Here is a 23274-nt window from a genome sequence, read left to right as displayed (position 1 = left end):
TGGTGCTGTCTTCATAATCTCCCTCAGAGCTGCAGAGCTTTATGAATATAGGCCAGGGTCGCCGGCCATGCGTACAGTTACAGTCTGTGAAAATATCTAAACTTAACCTGGTCTGTAGATACAAGGTGAATTAAAGTGTCTGGCTACCTGTAAATGTGACTGTATGTAACCACAAAATTATTATTATTATTATTATACACAATTTGAGTTGAAGCTAACAAAAGAAGTGTTATCTTTGCTCGGTCATGTCAGCAAATCCACAATATTAGCGCATTTCATGTAATAAACATTCTGTGATGTAACTTTTAGAGGCATTAAACTCTTCAGATGCCTAGTTCTTATTATCACCGCTGTGAACAATTCTGACTCAGTAAGAATCATTAAAACGGAGCGTTTCACACCAAACCACTCTGAATGAGTTTGTTTACATCTTAACAATTTAATTATGCAGAAATCATTGGCAACCCTGGCAAAGGTCCAGCTTTATCCCTATTGTACATACACAGTTCAGCACAGTATGCGTGTGTGTGTGTGTGTGTGTGTGTGGAACCAGCAGACTGTTTTGCATTGCTGCACTCATTTACTCCACTTTGTGACGTTAGTAATGTTACCTCAGGGAAAATTTCTGCCATCACAGCCATTTGACGCACACTAGGGAGTCCTCACTTTGACAGAATGTTTCTTCTACTCAGAAATGTTCCTGTTGTGTCGCAGGTTTACGTTTGTTAACATTTTCCCTGGTGAGCTTGGCAATTAGAGTTGGGTGATTTGGCAAAAATAATGCAGTATTTCAAGAAATAAATACACGATACACAATATTTATTTTTTCAGACATTTGATCAGTTGTAAGTGTGAAAAAAGAGCTAGTAGAAATCTGATTAAGAAGTCCAAAAAAGAGAAATTTTAGCTCAGTAATCAGATTTCTCAGTGCATGTGAACTCTTACACTGATTTCTTTCGGATTTCTCAGTCTGCGCGTTTGTGAAAATAGACGTTGGTACCGGAAGTAAGCAGCGTCGCCGTGAAATGCAGTGAAACCAAATACATGTTTGACGAAATGAAGGATTTAAATGTTCTTCATCTTCTAGACGATGCATTTTCATATTTCAGGTAAAGTTGTGTGATGTTTTTTGGGGGAAGAAAGCCACGGCATGAAGTTGGAGTTTTGAATTACGTTTACATCACATCGTCTTCTGTGAGTTAATTGACCAGTTGCAAAACAGAAATCTGATTACTGCCTGACTCATGTAGACCCAGAGTTTCCCATTATCTGATTACTCAAGTGCATATAAACACATTGATCAGATTCCTGACAAAATCTGATTTTCTGCAGTTATCAGATTATTGAACACTCAGATTTTTATTCAATATTTGGCATATACTGTGTTGCACTAAATTCAGTTAAACGAGACTAGTTTTGCCACGATTTGCTCAGAAAAGCACACTGTATTGTATCGTGACATAATTTATCACAATAGTGATATATGTTCTCGTACCGCCCAGCCCTTTTGGCAGTGCCGTCCAACACAGAGCATGGAGGACTTTCCATTTTTGAGACATAAAATAGATACGGTTGCCAGGTTAGCCCTGTAAAATTCCTGGACACTCGGTCAGCGGTTTACAGCTATTCTCAGTGTCAGTGGATGGGCAGCAGTTCTCACAATGCAGTATGATGGATGTCAGTTCAGCTACAGAACCCAACCTTCTTAGATCTTCTCACAACCTTGTAGGGAGCAACAAACATGACCTCCTTTTTTAATGCTTAATGTGCTTGGTTTCATATATTATTAGCAACATTAACTTTCTGCATTCATTCTATTCACCATTCTATTCTGGCATGCAGAGCAGTACCTGTGCGCTCTGGTAGAGTTCATAACTAATATGCACCTTATAAACCTCATTGTGGGATTACCTGTGGCTTGAAAAACCTTCAAGCTCTGTTTTTCCAATGAATGACAAACAGTGTTGATCTCTGAGTGGTTTGTCAAAGCCCATGACAAGAAAATGAGAGGGCATTACGAGGATAAAAGAAATCACTCAGTGGCACATTCCTGCGCGTCTGCGGTTCACCAGACTAGTCTTTCTTTAAAACTGCGCCGAAACGTCCTCTAAAGGTGTGCTTTTACCCCAATTCTTCATTCTGCATCGCTTCACGCATCACTGCCTCAGAGTTATGGCTGAACACGACACTGTCTGGAGCTGCTTTTAAACTCTAAGCAGTTTGGATGTAAATGTTCTGTGTTCTTCTACAGCTGCCAAGAGCACTGAACCCAAACACCCTCAAACAAACTCCAAACACTTTGTTTTGCCACACAGGAATACAGTTAAATGAATGTCATTTATTTCAACAACATGGCAAGATGATACATCTAACATACAAGTTGTTGCGATTGTTGAATTTCTGATGAACAGTGCAGTCGTTTTTTCTGTTTGTAGAAGTTTTTTTTCTACAATAAATAAGCCTAATTCAGTGGTACAGCGACATGAGACATGATTCACAGACCAACAGTCTTGATACACTGCAAACAGTTATGTCTTGGCAAGTGAAATCATCTTAAATCTACTTGATGCATCTAATATTTCTCATTTTGAGAGCGTGATAAAAGTATTATAAGATATTTCAACTTCTTTTTACTCACTTTAGGTGTGTTATTGTGTAATTCCACTAACAGATGATCATGCTTGTTTTAAGCACTGTTTCCTGACTAAAATGACTCAAAACAAGTACAAAACAAGTAAAAAAAAAATAAGTTGACTGATCTTATAATATTCACACAACAATCTTATAATGAGAAAGGTAAGATATATTGACTAGATTTAAGATGTTTTACTTGCCAAGATATCGTTTTTGCAGTGTAGTCTCTTTAAATAGGCTATATACATAAAAACATAGTTATAGGCCTTTTAAAGGGGAATTCCTCAGATTTCTTTTCAATTTCTGCTTAATTACATAATTGAGATGTAAACAAAGTCATTCAGAGTGGTTTGATGTGAATTGGTTCATTGTAGAGAAACTTACAGACTCAGATTTGTTTACAGTGGTGGGGATGGGAACCAGGGGTCGCCATGTCTACAACACAGATATTGCCATTTTGTTTACTATCCAAAACCAGCAGTTGTCTCCTGAGTTTTTGGTGGTAAAATAGTGGTAAATCTGCAAAAATGTTTTCTTTTGGGACTATTTTGCCTTACAATGCCCTGCACGTACCTCTCCACCATGAACACATTTTACAAAGTATGTTTAAACTTCTACAAACTCGTACAAGTGTATATGTATGTGAGTGTATGTTATAACTTTCTGTGAGGGAGCTTTTAGAGGTGGACGTCTGGTTCCTATCACCAACACTGAACAATTCTGACTTTGTAAGTTTCTCTAGAACAGAGCATTTCACACCAAACCACTCTGAATGACTTTGTTTACATCTTAACTTTCTATTTATGCAGAAATATAGAAAAATCTGCATTTCCCTCTAAGTCTAGGAATGCAGCACACACTCGGTTGGTTAATCAGTAACTATTTGGTGAGTAGCACGTTACAAGCAGATTCCAGTGGCTTTTGTGAGAGGCAAGTTCGATTTAACTATACATACATTTCACATATGATTCTCTCTTAAGGTGGTGATGCGCAGTGCATGGAGTCATTTGAGGCATAATATTCCCTGAGTTCCTACTAGGGCTGCACAATATATCGTTTAATATTAGCTTTTACTCTACTGATACTGATAGCTGCAATATGCAGATGAATGATCTACCCAATCTCAGAATTTGCTGTGTACTATCCTGACCAATCACAGATGATGTTATTGTATCTGTGGTCACAGTAATGCAGGCTGATCTTTAACCATGTCCCATCAAGGGTTCAGCACTAGTTTTAAAGGCGTATCGCTGATGATGATATGTAGCAGTATAATCGCAATACAATATTTGTGTCCATATCGTTGAGCCCTAGTCTGAGCTGCTGCTCCCTTTATCCACGGGTCACACTAGTGACTCGCACACAGGCGGGTTATCCGAATCTTGGCTGTGCATGGAGCTCAGTCCCGTGTCCGAGTCGTCGTCATTTCCGCCGCCGCAGCTTTTCGAAAGTCCCCTCGCTTCCTCGACCCAGCCGGCACTCTTCTCAGCAGCAGACTGGACCACAGGAGCATCTCCTTCCACCTCTTCCTCTGCACCCTCAGTCAGAGAGTGCACTTTCTCCAGCAGGTCCCTCAGCTCTTGGTCTTTGGCCTCCCACAGTTCCCGGCTCATGTCCAGGTCGCTCTTGACCGCCTCTAAATCCGTGTTCAAGCGGAGCCCAATGTACAGGCTTGTGTCCAACTGGGTTTTGATCCTTTCTTCTTCCAGCTGCAGATCGTTGTCTGAGAGAGTCTCCACCTGAGGAACGTTTGCCGGGTACGCCGGTGTCTCCTCGGTTACACTCCCTGCGTCTTTGTCCTTCAGCTCCTTCAGCTCCTCTCGCCGCCTCCGCATCCACCTGTGGTTGAGCTCTTCCTCGATTTCGCCGGTCAGCTGCTCCAGCAGGGCTTCACGCTCGGCCAGCTCCTCATGGAGCCTGATGACCTCGTCCCATCTCGCTGCGTACTCCTCAAACTGCTCCACCCGCTCCTCTTCCGCCGCCGCCTCGTCCTGCTCCGGGCTGCTTTCAGCCAAGTACGTGTCCTGCACGTAGTTGACCCCGTGTATCCGGATGCGGTCCAGGTGCACCTTGGCCTCGTATCTCTCGATCTCGCCGTCCAGCTCATGGATGCGCTCCAGCTGCTGCCGGATGGTGTGGTCCTGGGACACCACCAGATGCACGAGGGTCTCCATCCTCTCCGCGGACACTGACATTGAGGTTCTGTCCCGTGACGCGTGTCTCTTCCCCTCCTCCTCCTCCTTCTCCTCCTCCTCCTCCTCACCTTCCCCTCTGGCCTGCTTCATCCTCTCCAGCTTCCTGAAGGCTTTGCGCACCACGCGCCGCTGCCTCTCCCGCGAGCATGTCGCCGCGGGCGCGCTCTCGCGTTCCGGCGCACGTTCCCGGCTCTCCGCGCTGGACACGACGCGCGCCTCGGCGCTGCGCGCGCCGCCGCTCGGAACGGACGCGTCGCTCCTGACCAGCACAAAGCGTACGTTCTCGCGCTCGCGGCCCCATGCGCTCCACAAGCGCAGCAGGCGGGTGCGCGCGGGCAGCGCGCGCTCGTAGCCGCGCCACTTCTCCACGATGCAGTAGGAGCGCGGGGAGACGGCGGAGCGCTGGTCCTCCAGCAGCGCGCGCACCACATCGGCGCAAGTCGTGCGTCTCGACAGCCCGGACACGAGCTTCTCCTCGCGGCAAACCCACACAGACACCTTACACTCCTCCTGCTCCATCTGACTGTCCTCGTGCTCCATCAGCACTGAGCGCACCGAGCACGCGACGACCCCACTCACATCCTGAATCCGTTCCTCACGCGCTTAGTTTACATTAATTTACAGATCTGGCCAAAAACAATAATAAAAAAATGAAGTTCCATAAAGTTCAGATCCTCGTTTATTCCCCGGTGAAGGTCTCGAGCTGAAGCAGCTGCAGCTCCGTCTCTCTTCTCAGCTCGCGGCTCCTGCACCTCCGACTTTCAACTGAGCGCAAGCCACGCCCCGTCCACATCTGCGTCACGTGACCCTTCACACCCGTATTCCGACAAGCCGTGCTGCTAAAATCATGTTCGCCGGTAGAGGCGGGATATGTTGGAATACGGGTATGGAAAAAATATGCCCTGATTAAAGCAAAACGTTTCAGGATTAAAGGGGAACTCCACTGAATTTCGAAATTTCTACACATTTAAATGGTTTAGATGTAAACAGTCATTCAGAGTGGTTTGGTATGAAATGCTCTGTTCCAGAGAAACTTACAGAGTCAGAATTGTTCACAGTGGTGGTGATAGGAACCAGACGTCCTCCTCTAAAAGCTCCCTCACAGAAAGTTACTACATTAAATAGTTATGAATGAGCTGCCTGATGTCTAAGATAATGTTTTACAATGTTTTTGAAAAGGTTTTGGCTTAAAATGTAAAATGTGGTCCCCAAAAAACATCAGATTTAGCACTATTTTACCATTATCAACATTACATATTAAAACTGAACATTTTTAACAGTTTATCTACAAAGCACCATTTCACATCAAACCACTCTTTAAAGTGACTGAGTGACTTTATTTACACCTCAATGATTGAGTAATGCAGACATTCTGAAAAATTGGTGGATCAGTCAAATCTGTTTTCACGTAAATGATACTGGTGATGACTGAAGTAAGCAGAAATGACCCCCAACAGCCAAAACCATGACAGCGAAACTGCCTCTGGTAAATTTGGAGCTCATAGTTACATCTGTAATAAAGATTTATCTGTTAGATCCTCCACTCTGCGCTCTCTGTGAGCTCAGGCTCTTCAGAATCCTCCTCCCTGTGTGTTTTAGCAGCACTTGTAGACGGATTTATCTGCCGTTTCCAGCACTGTTATCCAGTCGTGCATGAGATAATGTGTTGACCGTGAGCAGAAGATGCTGCGGTCAGGCAGGATTTAGCCATCTGCAAAGCAGAAGCCAGTTTCGCTGCTGAAATGGGGCCACGAAGCTCAGCCAGCGATATGAGTGTTTTTCTCCATCATCTGCAGAGCTCTGAGAAACAAAGCCCTCAGAGCTGAGACCGATCGTTTAGATGTGACACAGTCATTTGTCTTGATTGTTGTGTGATTTGTTTCAGATTCAAAACACAAACAGACCAAATAAAATAATGAATAAATTAATAGCCAAAATACTTTTTCTCACAACAACCAGGACAAAACGCCCCATAGAGTATCTCCCTCCCTCATTTCCCTTCAGCGGAGATGAAAGAGCTAATTTTTATAGGTCTGAGGTAGATTTGTTAAAGAGGCAGATTTGTGTGGGATAATCCAGCATAAAAATGTGCTGGTGTCATTTTTTAAAGTATAGCGCCATCTTGTGGTTGTGTTCAGTAACACGTTTGAATGAAAAATACAGTTGAAAGTTTTGTATTATAAACTTTTGTATTAACAGCTCAACTTCTAAACAGCCTTTCTCACCAAATTCACCTGATTCATGACTCATATGCTCATCTACTCTCCCAGTAAAGTCTACAGTGCTGTGAAAAAGTATTTGCCCCTCACCTGATTTCTTCAGTTTTTGCTGATTTGTTACAATTTAATGTTTCAGATCCTCCAACTAATTTTAATATAAGACAAAGACAACAATAGTAAACACAAAATGCAGCTTTTAAGTGATCATTTAATTTATCAAAGATAAATATTTATTTAAAAAGCTATCTAACCCATGTGAATAAATAATTGCCCCCGAAGCCTAATAACTGGTTGAGCCACCTTTGGCAATAACAACTGTAATCAGACATCTTCGGTAACTTGTGGTGATTTTTCACATCGCTGTGGAGGAATTTTGGTCCACTCTTCTTTACAGCATTGTTTTAATTAGGCTACACTGGAGGGTTTTTGGTCAGCAGTGGTTTGCACCTTACAACTCTTGTGGATGCCATTTTTGTCCAGTGTCTTTCTTGTTGTGGAATCGTGTATGTTCACCTTAACTGAGGCAAGTGAGGCCTGCAGTTCTTTAGATGTGCATCTGGGTTCTTTTGTGACCTCCTGGATGAGTCTTTGTCTAATATTATTCTAATATTATTATTCATTCAAGTGTGGCAAATATGCAAAAAAGAAGAAGAAATTGGCAAGGGGCAAATACACTGCACTGTACATGCAAATTAGATTCTCCAAATTGTACAGATGGTGGGCACGTTGACGAAAATGGCTGGACATAACTGGACTACATATTTTGTTTTATGTATATATTGTTATTGTGCTGCAGGCATCAGTTTTAGGGGGTAAACTAACGTATAGAGATGCTCATGGTGGACAGACTGGCTAATTTTCTTGTTAAACACACACTGTCTGCTGCAGCTTAGACCTTCTTTCTATGCTGTCTGTGGCTCACTTGTTTTTAAGCATTAACAAATTTGATAATCTTCAACGAAATCAAATTCGATAATAAAATAAATATACACCGATCAGGCATAACATTATGACTTATGGATCATTCTCAGCACTGCAGTAACACTGACGTGGTGGTGGTGTGTTAGTGTGTGTTGTGCTGGTCTGAGTGGATCAGACACAGCAGTTCTGCTGGAGTTTTTAAACACCTCAGTGTCACTGCTGGACTGAGAATAGTCCACCAACCAAAAATAGCCAGCCAACAGCGTCCTGTGAGCACTGATGAAGGACTTGAGGATGACCAACACAAACTGTGCAGCAGCAGATGAGCTATCGTCTCTGACTGTACATCTACAAGGTGGACTGACAAGGTAGGAGTGTCTAATAGAGTGGACAGTGAGTGGACACAGTGTTTAAAAACTCCAGCAGCACTGCTGTGTCTGATCCACTCAGACCAGCACAACACACACTAACACACCACCACCACGTCAGTGTTACTGCAGTGCTGAGAATGATCCACCACCCAAATAGTACCTGCTCTGTGAGGGTCCATGGGGGTCCTGACCACTGAAGAACAGGGTAAAAGGGGGCTAACAAAGTATGCAAAAAAACAGATGGACTACAGACTACAAAGTGCACCTATGTAGTAAGTGGAGCTGATAAAATGGACAATGAGCGAAGAAACAATGAGGTGGTCATGTTATGCCTGATCGCCGTATATCCAGTACACGTTTTTATAATTCTGCCCACAAATTCTTGTTTTTGGCCACAGTATAAACTGTCTCGGTGGTTCAAGTTGTCCATGCAAATTATGTCTGTCGACTCCTGAATAACATGATTCTTTTTTCAGTTATAAAGCTGATGCAAAATGATTGTATTCCTTAGGGAGCCAATATTTGCCCAGGGCTGATTGTGATATTTTATGCATGGTCTTAGCAGTAGGCCCTTAGCCCCCCCCCCACACACACACACACACCCCCTGCCTCCAAAAATAAAAACGTTTCAGCAAACAAAAAATTTTCATTTTTTTATTCAAGAGAAAATATTGAAAAAAGCCAAAATAGCTATTTGCGGTACCAAACGAACACAAACACAAAGTTTACTTTCATTATTTTGTGCCATCCCTTCATCTGAAAGAGAAAAAAAGACATAAGCAACACCTGTACAGAAGAATTTTGAGATACACAATTTTATTTTACATACATTTCCCATCTTAATAAAAAAAATGAACTTAAGCTCATTTCAGTTCTTTCTGAACAAGCTTTCACTTAAAAGCAAACACATCATATGATCACACACTAAAAGGTACCAGTACCTACATGGTGACTTAGACAAAAACCAAAAACTGGAGCTTGACACCGACAAGCTGTCCATACTCAAATTCCGGCGTTGGGCCGACATCTTCTACCTGCAGCACTTACACATGATAAACAGGGCCGGTCAGTGCTGTATATCTCATTACAGTATTATATACAGCTGTGTGTAGTTCAGTAGTGCTGGTGTTATTCGTCCCTGGAAAAACGCTGCAGCTGTGATATCAAATGGCCTCAGTGTTGGTCACTCTTCCCCAGTTTGTTTGTTTTTTTTTTTCATATCTGCTGGGTTACAAACAGTAAACATCCAAGCTTTAAAGGGATGCCCCAGTGTTTTTGAACCAAATCTCTGTCTGATGCATCTGTAGTGTACGATTGATTACCATAGACCAGTGGTTCTCAAACCAGTTCTAAGCCCCGCAAATGGTCCACATATTTGCCCTTACCTAAAATGCAACATATAGGAATAGAGCAAACTGCAAACTGTCTGGGGGTCCATGATGACTGGTTTGAGAACCACTGCAATAGACAGTTTCCATAGACATACAGCAAAATATTCACTTGCAAAAAAATAACTGAAAACCAGGTCACATTACATTTTCTAAGTGAAAATAATTTAACACATCCGCATACATGGAACTTTAATATGGCATTTTTCTGCAAATTATAGTGTGCAGTTTTAACATACCGGGGGGAAAAATACAACATACATTTGCCGTAACTTTTCATTTCATGTTTTTCCCCACAATATGGTAGATTCAGCATATAAACAGTAGTTGTGTAGAGGATGTGTTAACCTTTCACTTCGAAAATCAGCAAAACGTCATTTGACCAGCACTTAAACATTAAGCCAGTGGGCAGTTCCCAGTAGTAAACTCATGTTTTTGCAGAACTTCTTCAGTCAGAAGTATTACTGACTCCAGCTATAAATCTCTGTAGGTCGTTCTATTGGAGATTCGTTTTCTGGAGAAAAGAATTTCCGGAAAGTCAAACCAGAATGTCTCTCTTTAACTGTGTTGCTCCAGTGTTCAAAATTGGGATAAAACTTGAGAACAGATTTGATAAGATGTTCTCTCATGTCTGACTGTATTATTGGAGTGTAAAAGTCAGATTTTGAGTCAAATATTTATTCATGGGAGTCATAAACTGCCTAAAGGCTTCTATTATATGTGTTTACATTGGACAGGTTCTCTGTTCTTTTCTAAATGTAGGGAATTTTAACAAAAGTATGTGTGTTGTGGTAATCAACCACATGCTGTAGTAGCGTCAGGCACAGATTAGAGAAACGCTGGCGTATTCCTTTAACACTGCTGCTTAATCAGACTCAGATGGTCAGAGTGACTGCTGTGATCAGTGTCTGTATTAACTAATGCGTTATGGAGCATCAAAAGAGACAAACTGATTAATCTGACATAAAAGCATTACTGTAACTGGAATACAGAAGTATCAAACCTCAGAACTACTGTCTTGACGGGCTGAAGTCATTGGACAGCAGTCACTATAGAAACAACGCAAGATGTGTTGTATTAATGTATGTTTGTCTTTAACATTGTGATGAGTCACACTGTTGAATCCTACAACCACTAAAGCATCAACAAACAAAAGCACAACCTTTAACAGGCGCATCGTAAAAAAAAGAAATATATATGATGACATGACAACATAACTCCATACATCTGCCTTATTTCTTACAGATGACGTTGCTGTTTTATAGGATTAGGTGTTGTGGTGTTCCCTTTGCCTGGACTTTGTGATTTTCAATTTCCTCCTCGTTTGAGCTGGAAAAGTCCACACCAAAGGCACTTTTATGGTGCAGCACATGAGCTGCACTGAATTGACACGTTGCAATATTTTTGGTGTACTACTGAAAGGCAATATTAGTCTGTCGGCCTGTCCCAAAGCCCACACTTCAGTTTTCTGGTGATGTTAACATTATTCCTTGTTATCTTCTAAAGACAGTGTCAGAATGATGCATTGTGGGATGCAGTTGTATGCAAGTTTGTTTTGTTGAATTTCTGTGAAATTTGAAGTGAATTTTATGTGTAAATAAGTGAACACATCCTCTTCAGAGAACACACTTCTGCACATTTAATACACAATTACTGTCTATTTGCTGAATTTAACATACTTGAAAAAGATTAAACAAAATTCAGCCTTTGTAAAAGTTATGGCACAATTATATTTATGCTAAACTCAGCAAAAAAAATATTAATTTTGCACTAAAATTTGCCACATTTAAATTTGTTCTGTGTGGAGGACGTGTACTTCCATGCACTGTAAATATCAACAAAACATAATTTGACTGGGGATTTTTTAAACTACATATTTAGCTCAATACCCCTTTGATGTGGTATGTGAGAGAGAGTGTGTGGACTTGCAGACTGCACTTCTGTATGTTTTAGAAATCGGACACTTACAACCTTAAAAAGGGGCTCTTTTGTAAAGGCAGTGGTTACATGTTGAACCATGAACGCTGCCATAACCACTTGAATGCATAAATCATTCTTTGCATGGCTGGTTAAATGTACAACTTGTTGTTAATGGTACTTTACAAACCTTTTAAAAAATATTATTTGTATTCTGTTATTGTTACAAGTCATGAAGTCCTTTTAAGTACTATATAAACCCCTTCTTGTTAAGAATGTAACATGCACAAAGCACACAACGCCGCAAGTGTGAATTCTGGGACAGGCCGACACTGTGCGCAACTTAGCCTGACACAAAGACATTATGCATCTCACTATTTTGTACAGGATGGATTTACAGCTATAGATATTTATATACTTTTCCCCAGAATAGAACTGGACAAACAGATTTTGCATTAAAAAGTCTAAGGCACCATAGACTAACTTTGGCTATGTTGCTGTGTTTACTTCTATCCAGTTATGTGCTTTTTTTCAACATTAGGATTCACATTCACAGCTTTATCTGGAGAAAAAGAGCGATAAACTGAAGGCTCAACAACAAGGTAAAGGCAATGGAAAATGTCAGAGGGCCCATCAGGAACAGAATCAGTGCTACACCTCACCCACCTACAGACCCCCTGCACTGCACAGGTCAGTGTTCTCTCTGCTTTAATTAACCCTTAGAGGTTAAGAGTTATTTTGCTACACTACTGAAATAGAAGTAGCTAAATGGCTTACAATCATTTTTTTTCTTTCTGCAAAACAAATCTGTCTGCAGAACAGTAACTTCACCTAATTTGAATCATGATTAAATATCTCATCTTTTACTTACACAGGCCAATTTGGTTTGGACTGAAAGTAAGAAATGATTAATATAAAATTACAACATGCTTCTGTTGTCTCAGTTAACTGTGACTTCTAAGGGTTAACAAGCTCATTCAGCTCATAAGTAGCTGATAAACTCTATAGTACAGGAGAAATGCTGGACTGAGAGCACTGATCTAAACTGGCATCCAAAATAGCTTGATGATTAATGTTGCTACACTACAATGATGCATTTAAAGTGAAACCATGCCCACATAACCACAAGTTTCTACATGGACATCTCTGGCAGTTAATTGTTCAACAGAAGAGAAATCTAATGGTATTTTTATAAATCCATTTTAAAAACCCTCAGGTTCATTTCAGTTGCTCTGTGTCCAAATGCAGTAGCGTTCTGGTACTTATTTCACTTTAAAATGGGCCGACTGTGTTTTGTATGGTACAAAATATTATATAAATGTTTTAGGTTATGCTTAATTGCATGGTTAAGTCACTAAACATGGCTAGAAGTATTTAAGGGAAAAATGTGGGACTGTTGTGTTTATATGTGTTGTTTTTTTGAGTGTCTGTTGGGGAGAAATTTCTTATACAATGTTTGTAAAAACAATATTCTTCAGTGAGATAAAAAATAGTCAGTGTTAAATGAAAAAAGTAACAAAACCGTACCTCCATTTTACAGTCAATCACACCCGTGTAGATTCAGAAAACACAGAACACAAAAAATAATAATAACAGATGTCATTAATAACAGTCCCATCCAGATACGACAACAGCATACTGGATGTTTTGTGTGTTTTCAAGTCCAGAGGCACAGCCACTTCAGATTAGTTTGTTTTGTCACTCAGATGGTCCAGAGAGTCTCTGAGCCTGTCTGAAACCACGACACGTCGCGTCTCTGTGGACAGAGTTAGTGCTGGGCTCCGGCTCTCTCTGACAGAGCTAGGCAGCAGCTCGCTGACCAAGTGTCCTTAGGGTTTCTTTGTGTCTTTGTGTATGTGAGAGAGGCTGAGAGAGGAGGCGTCTCATTCTTTGACCAGTCTGTAGATGTGATGCTGCGCACCGTGCTCACTGTTCGATACCTCAAACACGCAGGCCATACACAGCAGCGTCTCCTGGGTTTCTCTGTTTGTGACCACCTGCAGGAGACAGAGGAACAGTCCATTAATAATTTCACTGTGTCCCCTTTCTCACAGAGTACTATGCAGCTTCACGTTTCAGATAAATATTAGGATAATAGGAAATTGTAAATGAAAATCAGATGTGTCCTGAATTATGAACAGAGTAGATGGTTCTATTATGACTAAAGTTATAATAAAATGAATATCCAGAATATGTCAAAGTGGAGATCAAGGCAGATTATAAAAATGAATGTACAGTATATTTTATCATTTAATAACTTCTTGAGCACAGAACTGGTGAAATATTAAAACATCTAAAAATACCTTTTGGCGAACAATTTAAATCCACATTGATCCACGTTAATATTTCGCTGTTGTCAGAAGAAAACCTTGTATCTCCAAAACTTTACAGGAGAAGGAAAAAACATACTTTACTTTTAATGTAAGTCAAGGCAACCAGAATTTTTTCCAAGTCATTCTGGGCTGTTTCTTTCAGTTCATTCATCATGAAATCTACATACAATGTAAAGGGCAAAAGGTATTTTCAAATTGTCAAAAACTGAAAAACAAAAAATGGAGATACAAGATTTTGTTCCGACAACAGTGCTTTCAGTTCACACTGTACAAGTTATTATTGTATATGGAATGAAACAGTTAATATGGCAAGTAATTCCAAGCTTTTGTACAGTCTTGGCATAAATAAATTGTCAGTATAAACACTATACAACATTAGAGTAAGTACAAATAAGTATAAATATTGACTGGAGATTAAATGTTACTTTTTAAAAAATGATTTGCATCAAACTATTACTTATTATTTAAGTTAAATTTAAATGGCCTTTTAAATCATCTCAGCTGAGATTTGGGCTTACCAGCAGGATGGTGAAGTTCTCCAACACACTGTTCATCATATACTTCTCAGGCAGGTGCTTGAGCTTGTGGATAAAGTTGATCATGTATTCGCACATGGGAGAGCGGTTTATTTTGTACACAAATCGGCCGTTCTCAAAGCGGGCATACTCCGTCTGTGGGGCAGAAAATAATGAAGTAAAGAAGTTTAGATTAACAGAGAGAGAGAGAAAAATGCCTTCACACATCATTTACTGTCTTTACAACACTCCCAGTTCTGCTGAAAAAATGTCAAAAACACTTTACCCAAAAGAACCAACATGGCTAAAAAAAATGAATGAAAGCTACCATATAGTAGCTTAATTACTGGCCTTTTTTTTTTAATGACTTGGCATTTTCTTTGCCCCATTTTAGTCTGCTGCACTACGATGTTATGGCAGTGCTGGACAAACTTCAGTTTCTCACCTCCACTTTCTCCACCACCTGCTTGCCAAAGGAGCACACTTTGGTGGAGCAGGTAATGGTCATGTTGTCTGGACTCTCATACTGACTGGTCACTCCGTAGAACGCACCAGAATCTTCTTGGAGGTTGCAATTAAGGTCCGCCTGAGGATACAGAATTCAGGATACAGATCAACAATATTTCATGAATATTACAAAATTTTCAGCTGTTTAACAGCTGAATTACAAAAAAAAAATCTATCACAGTCAGTTTTAGCTGTTAATAAATGGCCACATAAATAATTTCAATTAACAACTGAATTGTTGTTTTTCACAAACATCACTCAGCGCTGCCCTCCAGAGGCATTATTAAAACAGAAATTCTGAGTTGTGACTGGTAATATGCGACAGTAAATGTGTTTTCTGCTTTCTTTTATTTGTACCCAACTGATGAAAATGCAGCCAATTCAAGTTCTGTTTGCTGTGGTGTGTTTATGACTGAAAGCTAATAACAACGTAATTGCCATCATAACAATGGTTACTAAAAAAGTAAGTTATTTAGAAATCAAAAACTAATTGGAAAAAGTCATTGGAAACAAGTGTAAAAAAGTCTATTCCCTGGTTATCATCATCACCAGCACGTATTATTCCTCCACCCCTCAATAACCATTCTTACTTCGCTGCCACCCAACCTGGACCATAACCACCTTCAGCAGGGACACCTGAAATTCTCATGCCTGCGCACATTGGCTCTCTCATGAACTGAGATGTCAGAAATCTTGTCCATTCTAACATTTAATCCCTCCCAGAAAACCCCTGATAGCTTGTGTAAATCTAGAGACAGTGGCCACCGTCCACTCTGAAGATGTAATGAGTGTGAATCTCCAGAGAGAGGTGCCAGAGGGCCACTGCATGATGGAAAAGGAGAGAGAGATGTGCAGTGGGGTAGGGGGAATGAAGGAAACAGAAAGAGTGAGAATGAGGAATAAAGGAAGAGAATTGAACGAAATAAAGGAAGAGAGAAAAGGGAAAGCATATCAGGGAAAGATAAAGATAAGGACGGGGGGAAGGAGAAAGCAGAGAAATATAGAGAGGAGCGACTGAAACAGAAAGAAAAGGGAAGACAGAGATCATGTGTGCTGCTCTCAGGGGTCTCTGATCTGCAGCACCTGTGGCCCAGAGAGGCAGGTGTTTAAACAAAGCCTCTGTACTGCCTGCAGCCTCGGAGCAGTTACAGCAGCACAGTGCACAACTCTACTGCTCACACCACATCAACAGCCACAGCACTGTCCAGCACTGACAGATGCAGCACCTGGAACACACAGCTTCGATCTAACTGCGTCTTACTGCCACATCAGTGGTACCTATGAATTTAATAACGCTATGACAAAACATTTTTCCACTGAAGCAGTGATGCCAGTATTCAAATAGCAAAATTTTTTCAGGTATTCGTTGCATTTAATCACAGGGGAAACGGAAAATATACAGTTAAAAAAATTCAGTGAAAACACTGTTTTACTGTAAAATGTAGTAGTTTTGCTCATATTTGCATGATATACTTTACTATTCCAAAATGTGAGTTGGCCGATCTGAGGCAACCTCTGTTATGTTATTCATCAGACACAAAAACCTACTATTTTGGCAATTTTGAACACAAAATTTGTGTCCAGTGTTTTCCTCTTAAAGTAAGCCACCTCTTCACTTTAATTTCAGACAAAATGCTTTGCTTTTTTCCCTCTTTGCAGTTAACCAGATATCTGTTCATAAATTCTTGCGGATACTCAAATATCAAAATTCATTACAATGCACATCCCAGCTGTGACAAACAAACCTGTATACAGACACATGGAAGCCCAAGTATTAGTCTTCTACTATGCAGTTAGCAATATGTTTTTTCTTTGTATAAAAGCCACTGGCAGACTAGTAGGATACCAAAATCCATTGCTGTTGCTCTGGATAAGGACATCAGCTAAATGAGTCAATGTAGGAGCCGGTTTTTGCTGTCTTCAGTTCTGTTTTGCTTTGATAAAAACAGACTAAAACTACACTAGAACAAAGTTGTCTTTTGGAGGCATAACTTGCAGTTTAAAGTAATACATCATATTATATTACAGTATGTTATTTTGCAATAACAAACTGTTAAACTACCAACAGAATAGTACTGTGGTGTCTCTAATGATTCCCACCCCTAATGTAACGTGTAAACACTGTACAGGCTGAAGACTCACCCAAAACTTGACCAAGAAGAAGGCATTCTGGGGGCCCTTCGCAAATAGATCCTTCAGGCCTCCTTTCTTCTCAGGGAATTTATCATAGATCTGACGGATGTCCACCGACTCCAGCAGGGGATCACTGTGCAAGTGGTCTGTCTGACCAATGTGTACGAACAGGTGCTTGTTGTACTGCAGAAACAAACTGTTATCAGACTGACATAAAATATTCATGTTTCTTTTTGTTACTGTAAGGTCAGAATGAATTTTGTTTATTACCCCTTTTAGAAACTGTTTATACTGAGACTACATTTAGGCCCAATCCCATTTCTTATTTTTATCCCTAGCCCTTGTTTTCGAGTGTCACCTTGCCCCTTGGAACTGAGTTACAGCAGGTAGTGGTTGAAATCTTCCCTATAAAATGGGACCCTCAAATAAAAAAGAGCATTGCTTCATTAACAGCTACTAGTGCTGCTCTGTAGGTGACCCTGCCAGTCTGCACTGATAGCAGAGGAGGGTAAAGTTCAGCTCCTCACTGCTGGGCTTTAGTTGAAGTTGGGGAATCATGCCTTCAACAAGGGAGGCTACAACAATTATTTAGTATCGCCCACCCTTAATTCTTCGGTGATATGAAGCTGAAGTCAGTTATTCGCCAGCTTCTTGTTCAAATTATCCGTTCCATCTTAAATGGTGCAGCAGTTCTGACCCCTGAGGTGCCAGAATATAACTGCTATACTACTTAAGGTGGAACGGGAAATTTAGCTAGCAAGCTACCGAGACATTGCTGTACTACTATTGATTTTCTATGCTTGTTCTGAAGAAAAGGACCATAATACACTGAAACGACATTAAAGCAAGATTATAGGGCAAGGGGTGAAATGGGATTGGGCCTAAGAATGCAGGATGAAATGCTTATCTCCTTTAACTAATCAGATTTATATTAGTAGTACACTCTATTGACAACAACTGCTGTCCGAACTAGACTAGGATATAGATAAATTAATGAATTGTTGTTCAGGCTTAGAAATCAAGTTTGCTTTTGAATGCAGCAAAGGTTACTGAGTTTGAGAAATTACACGTTTCATATTTCATTAATAACACAACTTGAACTCCTAAGCTTCCAGTTCCCTCCGCCTAGTTTGAAACTTTATTAAATGACAACTGAAGCGAGAATACAAATCATTTCATCTTTCTGTTGTATACACTAGATTAATAGCTGCTGTCACACAAGATGATTGGGAAAAATGTTTCACAGGCATGCTGCCAAAGTGATAGATAGCTGAGGTCTGCTTTTAGAAAAGAAGGAGAGCAAACTTGCAGCGCAGAAGCCATAGGCCTGCACACTTTTACCTTTAGTGCAAGTTTAGAGGGCATGTTCTTTTTTTTTGTGAACAATTTGGAAAAAAAGTCATTTTTGATTTGTGGCACTGCAGAGAACTGTACAACATGCAGCAGACAGGATCTTTTTAAACAGGAGAGGAAATTTCTTTGTTGTTGCTCTAACACACCTTTTATAGTCAACGACTGTGCAGAAAGCCTAGGAACCCGAGAGAATTATATTTAAAAAGCTGTTTATCTGGGCAGTAATAATTAAATATCAATACAACATTATTACAGAAAGTTTTCACTGAACCATTTCCAATCCTCTCCTTGAGGACGTTCAGTATTATATGTAGTTATCCCCTTGGCTCATCAGTCCTTCATTAAATAAAATCAGGTGGGCTGGTGATGGAATTTAACAAATCTATGTCATGGCTGAGGGCACTGAGAAGAAATCTGGGCACAAACCTGTTTTCAAACTAACTCGAAAGATGTCGACAACATTTTGAAAACAGGATTGTTGTTTCACTGCCTTAATGTTTGTTTGCATTTATTCTAACGTTATATAGTGTTTTAACAAGCAAAAAATGCACTTATTGTCCTGGGGCCGTATTACAGGAAATTCTTAAGTCTGAGATCATATCTGTTTTGTTGTCATGGCAACTTCAGTTAAGACTGAAGTCTATAATCTTATCTGAAAATAAGATAAGAAAACGGTATTACAGAAACATCTTAAGTTGCCAAAATATCCTAAATATTTTCTTAACTTTAAGAGAAACTCCAGAGCATCTTAACTTCTGTTTTAACTGTCTGTTTCTACTGTTTTATGCAGTCATAGGCAGCACAGTTCACTGTAAGCAGCATAATGACGTTACATTTTTCTACATTGAAAACGGTGCTTTGACTTGTGAGGTTTTTTTTCTAACAGCGTTTAAAAGTCCCAGACGCTGCAGACACGATCTCCACTGTCCCCTCTGATTACCTTCGTGTGTTAATGTTGATGATAAAATATTACAGTGATGGTGGTGAATAATGAGGAGACGGAGCTGAACGTGTGTCTGTTTATTAGGAGGAATAGCGTTAGCGCGCTCGGCTAAAGCGTTTGGGAGTAAGTTAAGATTTCCTAACTTGAGATAAGAAAAGATGCTGTAAGATAAGATTCTTAAATTAAGATTTGCTTCTGTAATATGAATTTGTGAAAAATCTTATTTTGACCTGTCAGATCTTAACTTGAGACAAAAAGTAATACATCCCCAGATAAATGGTTTTAAAAATAACTGCTTAGGTGCCTAGGACCTCTGCACAGTACTGTGTAGTATATAATGAACATCACAATAATATTATTATTGATTCTAACATTACAAATTTGATGGTGACCTTTGGATCAGTGCCTCAAGATGCATCAGTGCATTATTACACCCCTAAGAAAATTAAAGATCTCTTTGATGGCAGGAATGAGTGAGTATGTATGTATGTATGTATGTATGTATGTATGTACTCACAGAATCTGGGTCTCTTTGCTGCTCCAGGAATGAAGAGAACTCTACCAGCCGCAGTTTTGTTGTGCCAATGGAGCGACCCTGCCATGCTGGTGGACTGGCTGTAGGCGCTGTGGGGGGCTCGAAACCTAACACACAAAAAAAGTTGCTCCCAATGACAATTTGACCACATATCATATTTCTGAACATACTGAACTACGTGAAACAGTATAAATCAATTTACATTAAAGTTTTAATGTACCTGATATAGCGGTGGCTGTCTGAATGGGGTAGGCTTGCTGTGCGAATGGCTTAACGCTGAGTAAACAGACAATTGCAGTGCATGTTACAAAACAACAGCCACTTTTTTCCACTAGTCCACAGTCCTGTGTTCACATACAAAGTAGATTTTTCAGAAACATGTCAGGATTTAGACTAAATTATACTCTATATTGGGATTCTTCATTTTTACCCCATCTTTGTGCAGGACTGTGTCAAGATTCAAAACTATTTTGTTGTTATATGTATTCCAAATACAGGGTGTTCAAAAAACAACACTATAGCAGTATGCATCTACATAAAAAATATAAATCTAAACAGAAGTACACAGGTGGCAATAGTGGGAAAACTGTGTGTGGAAAACTGGCCCAAAGGGTCATAACTGTGGTTTTAAGCATACATGATCTATAAATAGCATGAATAATTGAAAGTACAGGATTAGGGCCATCATGGTTATTCAATTGTACCTAATTACCTATTTAAAACAAAAATACTGATTAAAACTTACAAATCAATAATGATTAGCAATTACACATTGATAATGCATATTTTAAAATCTCCAACTCCTTATTTGCAGTAAACAGAGTCTGATGGACCTTGTTTTTTGTTTTATGTTGTTTTTAAAAATAAAAGGCTAAACATGATTTTTAATTGCTAGTTAAGTTAGTTTTTATAAATTAGCTAATTAATTGATTCATTGTCAAAATAATCGGTAAACAGAGGCTAAACGTTTTTATTCAGTACGTTTTATGGAACATCAAGGAGTTATTAAATGATGAAATGATGAATAATATATTGTAATTGTCTGTTTGTCTATTTATAGTTATCTGCCTTGATCACTTTAAATACAATGGATTATTAATCTTTATTCCCAGTCTGGAACTTCATTCTCACTTTCTACATCATTACAGAATCATCTACGACTGTTCTTCATTCTGGACACATCTAACCTTCATTTTTACATCCTACTACAATTAGATGTGGAGTTGTAGCTCTGTAAGGAAATCGTTTAATATGTGTATCCTCAACAAATTGGTTTTAGATGAGGGCAGCTTTACTCACTCTTGTGAAGATCCCGGATGCCCCGTTGAAAGCTGCCAAAACTACATCCGGAACGAAACAAACAAACAGAAAACAGTCACACCACATATACCAGCAGAACAAAACCTGGCTACGTTCTCAAAGCAGAAATGCCTCCATTCGTCATCTGGATTCCCAGTGTAAGTACAAAGCTGCCGTGCAAGTGCTGCTTTGTTTCTGGGCATTTACTCTCCAGGGTTAAACTGTAGCTACAGCAATCTGGAATGTTTCTGCTGCAAATCCCTGTCCATGGTGTCAGGATGGAAAAGGAGCCTGACGGGTATAGGGTGTCTTTAGGGCGTCTTTAGGGCCTCACTTACCCCTGGTGCTCCGGGGAAGCTGGGCTGAGGAAGGCCGGCCAGCCCCAGCTTGTTGTGGATGGCCGTGGCTGAGACGATCTGAGCAGAAGACATGGCCGCCATGCTCTGGAGCGCTTTGTCCTTCACGCTTTGATCCTTCAACAACACAGGAAAAAGGTTTTAACCAGAGTATGTGTGTGTGTGTGTGTGTGTGTGTGTGTGTGTGTGTGTAAATGTGTGTGTGTCACGCCGTGAGGGATGCAGCAGAAACAGCTATCAACAGAATACACACGCTGCATGCAGTGACAGGAAAGGGAGCGGGCACACACTCAATTCACTGGGGGGCCTAACTCAGCACAAATTCACATTTTAACAGTAAGAATTCTACTTAGTGTACAAAAGTAACAGATAACCCACATCATTCAAAAAATATTACATCATTTGACACTATTTTTTATACTGGATAAATGTTTCAAGATGAAATGGTTCAAAATTACAAGGTACAAGATTAGGACTAGGGATGCACGACTGGAATCAGCCAAGATTGGAATCAGATGGTTTTCGCTCGAACACTTGCTCTGCCAGTTTTTATTTTGGCTGATCTCTGTTCCGATTTTATTGTGAGTCAAGTAAGAGCACTTTAGCAGTATTTGAATGCTGCTGCTACACCTGTACCAAAATATCGGAGCACAATTATGCATGACTCATTGTGCCAGTGGGCTCTTTGATGTAGTACTACATCAAAAGTACGTTATTAACATAGGAAATACTTTATTTACACATAAAATTATTACCAATATAACACCAGTCTGGCCCATTAAAACCAAATAAATGTTATTTATATTGCAACACAGACCAGTATGCATTCCATGCTGCTCTAAGCTGGTTTATACTGGTTTATGATGGTCTGGTGCTGGTTTAGCCTGTTACCCAAAATGGTCATGATGATTGACCAGCATATCAGCATCCAAAACACAACATATGGCTGCTGTCGAAACAAAACCTTGTATATCCAAAATGATAACTTTACAGGAGAAGGAAAAACAGTTTACTTTTAATGTAAGTCAATGTAGCCACTTTTTTCCAAGTCATTATGGGCCAGTTTTGGTCAATTCATTTTTTTTTTTGAATTTTCATCAATTCAATTCAAGGAATTTACAAACAATTTCAAATTACGTCAAAAACTGAACTCGCTAAAAATGGAAATAGAGATTTTGTTCTGACTTCAGCGTTATGCTGGTTTTTCTAGCATATATTTTCTCGCTGCTGGGATATTTTGCTGGGGGCCAGACATGCTGCCTATCTGGCTATAAACAAATTGGAAATGGAACCAGTCACAAAAATGCATGATCGGTGCATCGCTAGTTATGATTGTGACAATATATTGAGATAAGCACACAAAAAAGGAACAGAGAAAAAGAATAAAAACAAGACTCCCTTCACCAGTTCTAAGTAAACTGGAAGACTAAACTGATCTCAGTAATTTAAGAAAATGTAAATTCTAAGAAATTCAAGTCCTATAACTGCTATAATACTTGCCTAAAGAGCAGATCTTTGCTGCTAAATGATTTAAAAACAACAAAGAACAGAAAAGAAAAAGGGGGGAAGAATACAGTGGTGGTCCACAAAACATGCACCCTATTCATCCCTTCTCTTCTAGTGTATAGGAAGTGGAGGAAGCTTATGTTAAAGCC

General features: G+C 39.9%; 2 protein-coding genes across 3 annotated transcripts in view; both read right to left on the bottom strand.

The window, feature by feature from the left end:
• Window positions 1-3212: 3212 nt before the first annotated feature.
• rassf10a (Ras association domain family member 10a) lies at window positions 3213-5604 on the bottom strand. Its single transcript, XM_036568135.1, has one exon. It carries the CDS (start codon window positions 5367-5369, stop codon window positions 3978-3980), a length of 1392 nt encoding a protein of 463 aa, XP_036424028.1. The 5' UTR covers window positions 5370-5604; the 3' UTR covers window positions 3213-3977.
• Window positions 5605-11595: 5991 nt separating this feature from the next.
• tead1a (TEA domain family member 1a) overlaps window positions 11596-23274 on the bottom strand; it is a 55506-nt gene continuing 43827 nt past the window's right edge. Inside the window, exons 7-14 of one of the 2 annotated variants that reach the window (XM_036568133.1) lie at window positions 21602-21736; window positions 21264-21304; window positions 20185-20240; window positions 19947-20071; window positions 17143-17316; window positions 14939-15079; window positions 14497-14649; window positions 11596-13642 (exon numbers count right to left, since the gene is read on the bottom strand). In XM_036568133.1, the coding sequence (XP_036424026.1) occupies window positions 13529-13642; window positions 14497-14649; window positions 14939-15079; window positions 17143-17316; window positions 19947-20071; window positions 20185-20240; window positions 21264-21304; window positions 21602-21736 (939 nt within the window). In that variant the 3' untranslated portion in view covers window positions 11596-13528. The remainder of the gene's footprint in view (window positions 13643-14496; window positions 14650-14938; window positions 15080-17142; window positions 17317-19946; window positions 20072-20184; window positions 20241-21263; window positions 21305-21601; window positions 21737-23274) is intronic. The other variant, XM_036568134.1, reaches the window with a different exon arrangement.

This window comes from Colossoma macropomum, unplaced genomic scaffold (assembly GCF_904425465.1).
Source record: "Colossoma macropomum unplaced genomic scaffold, Colossoma_macropomum, whole genome shotgun sequence".
Classification (NCBI taxonomy): domain Eukaryota; kingdom Metazoa; phylum Chordata; class Actinopteri; order Characiformes; family Serrasalmidae; genus Colossoma; species Colossoma macropomum.
This window is presented reverse-complemented; position numbering and strand designations above follow the sequence as displayed.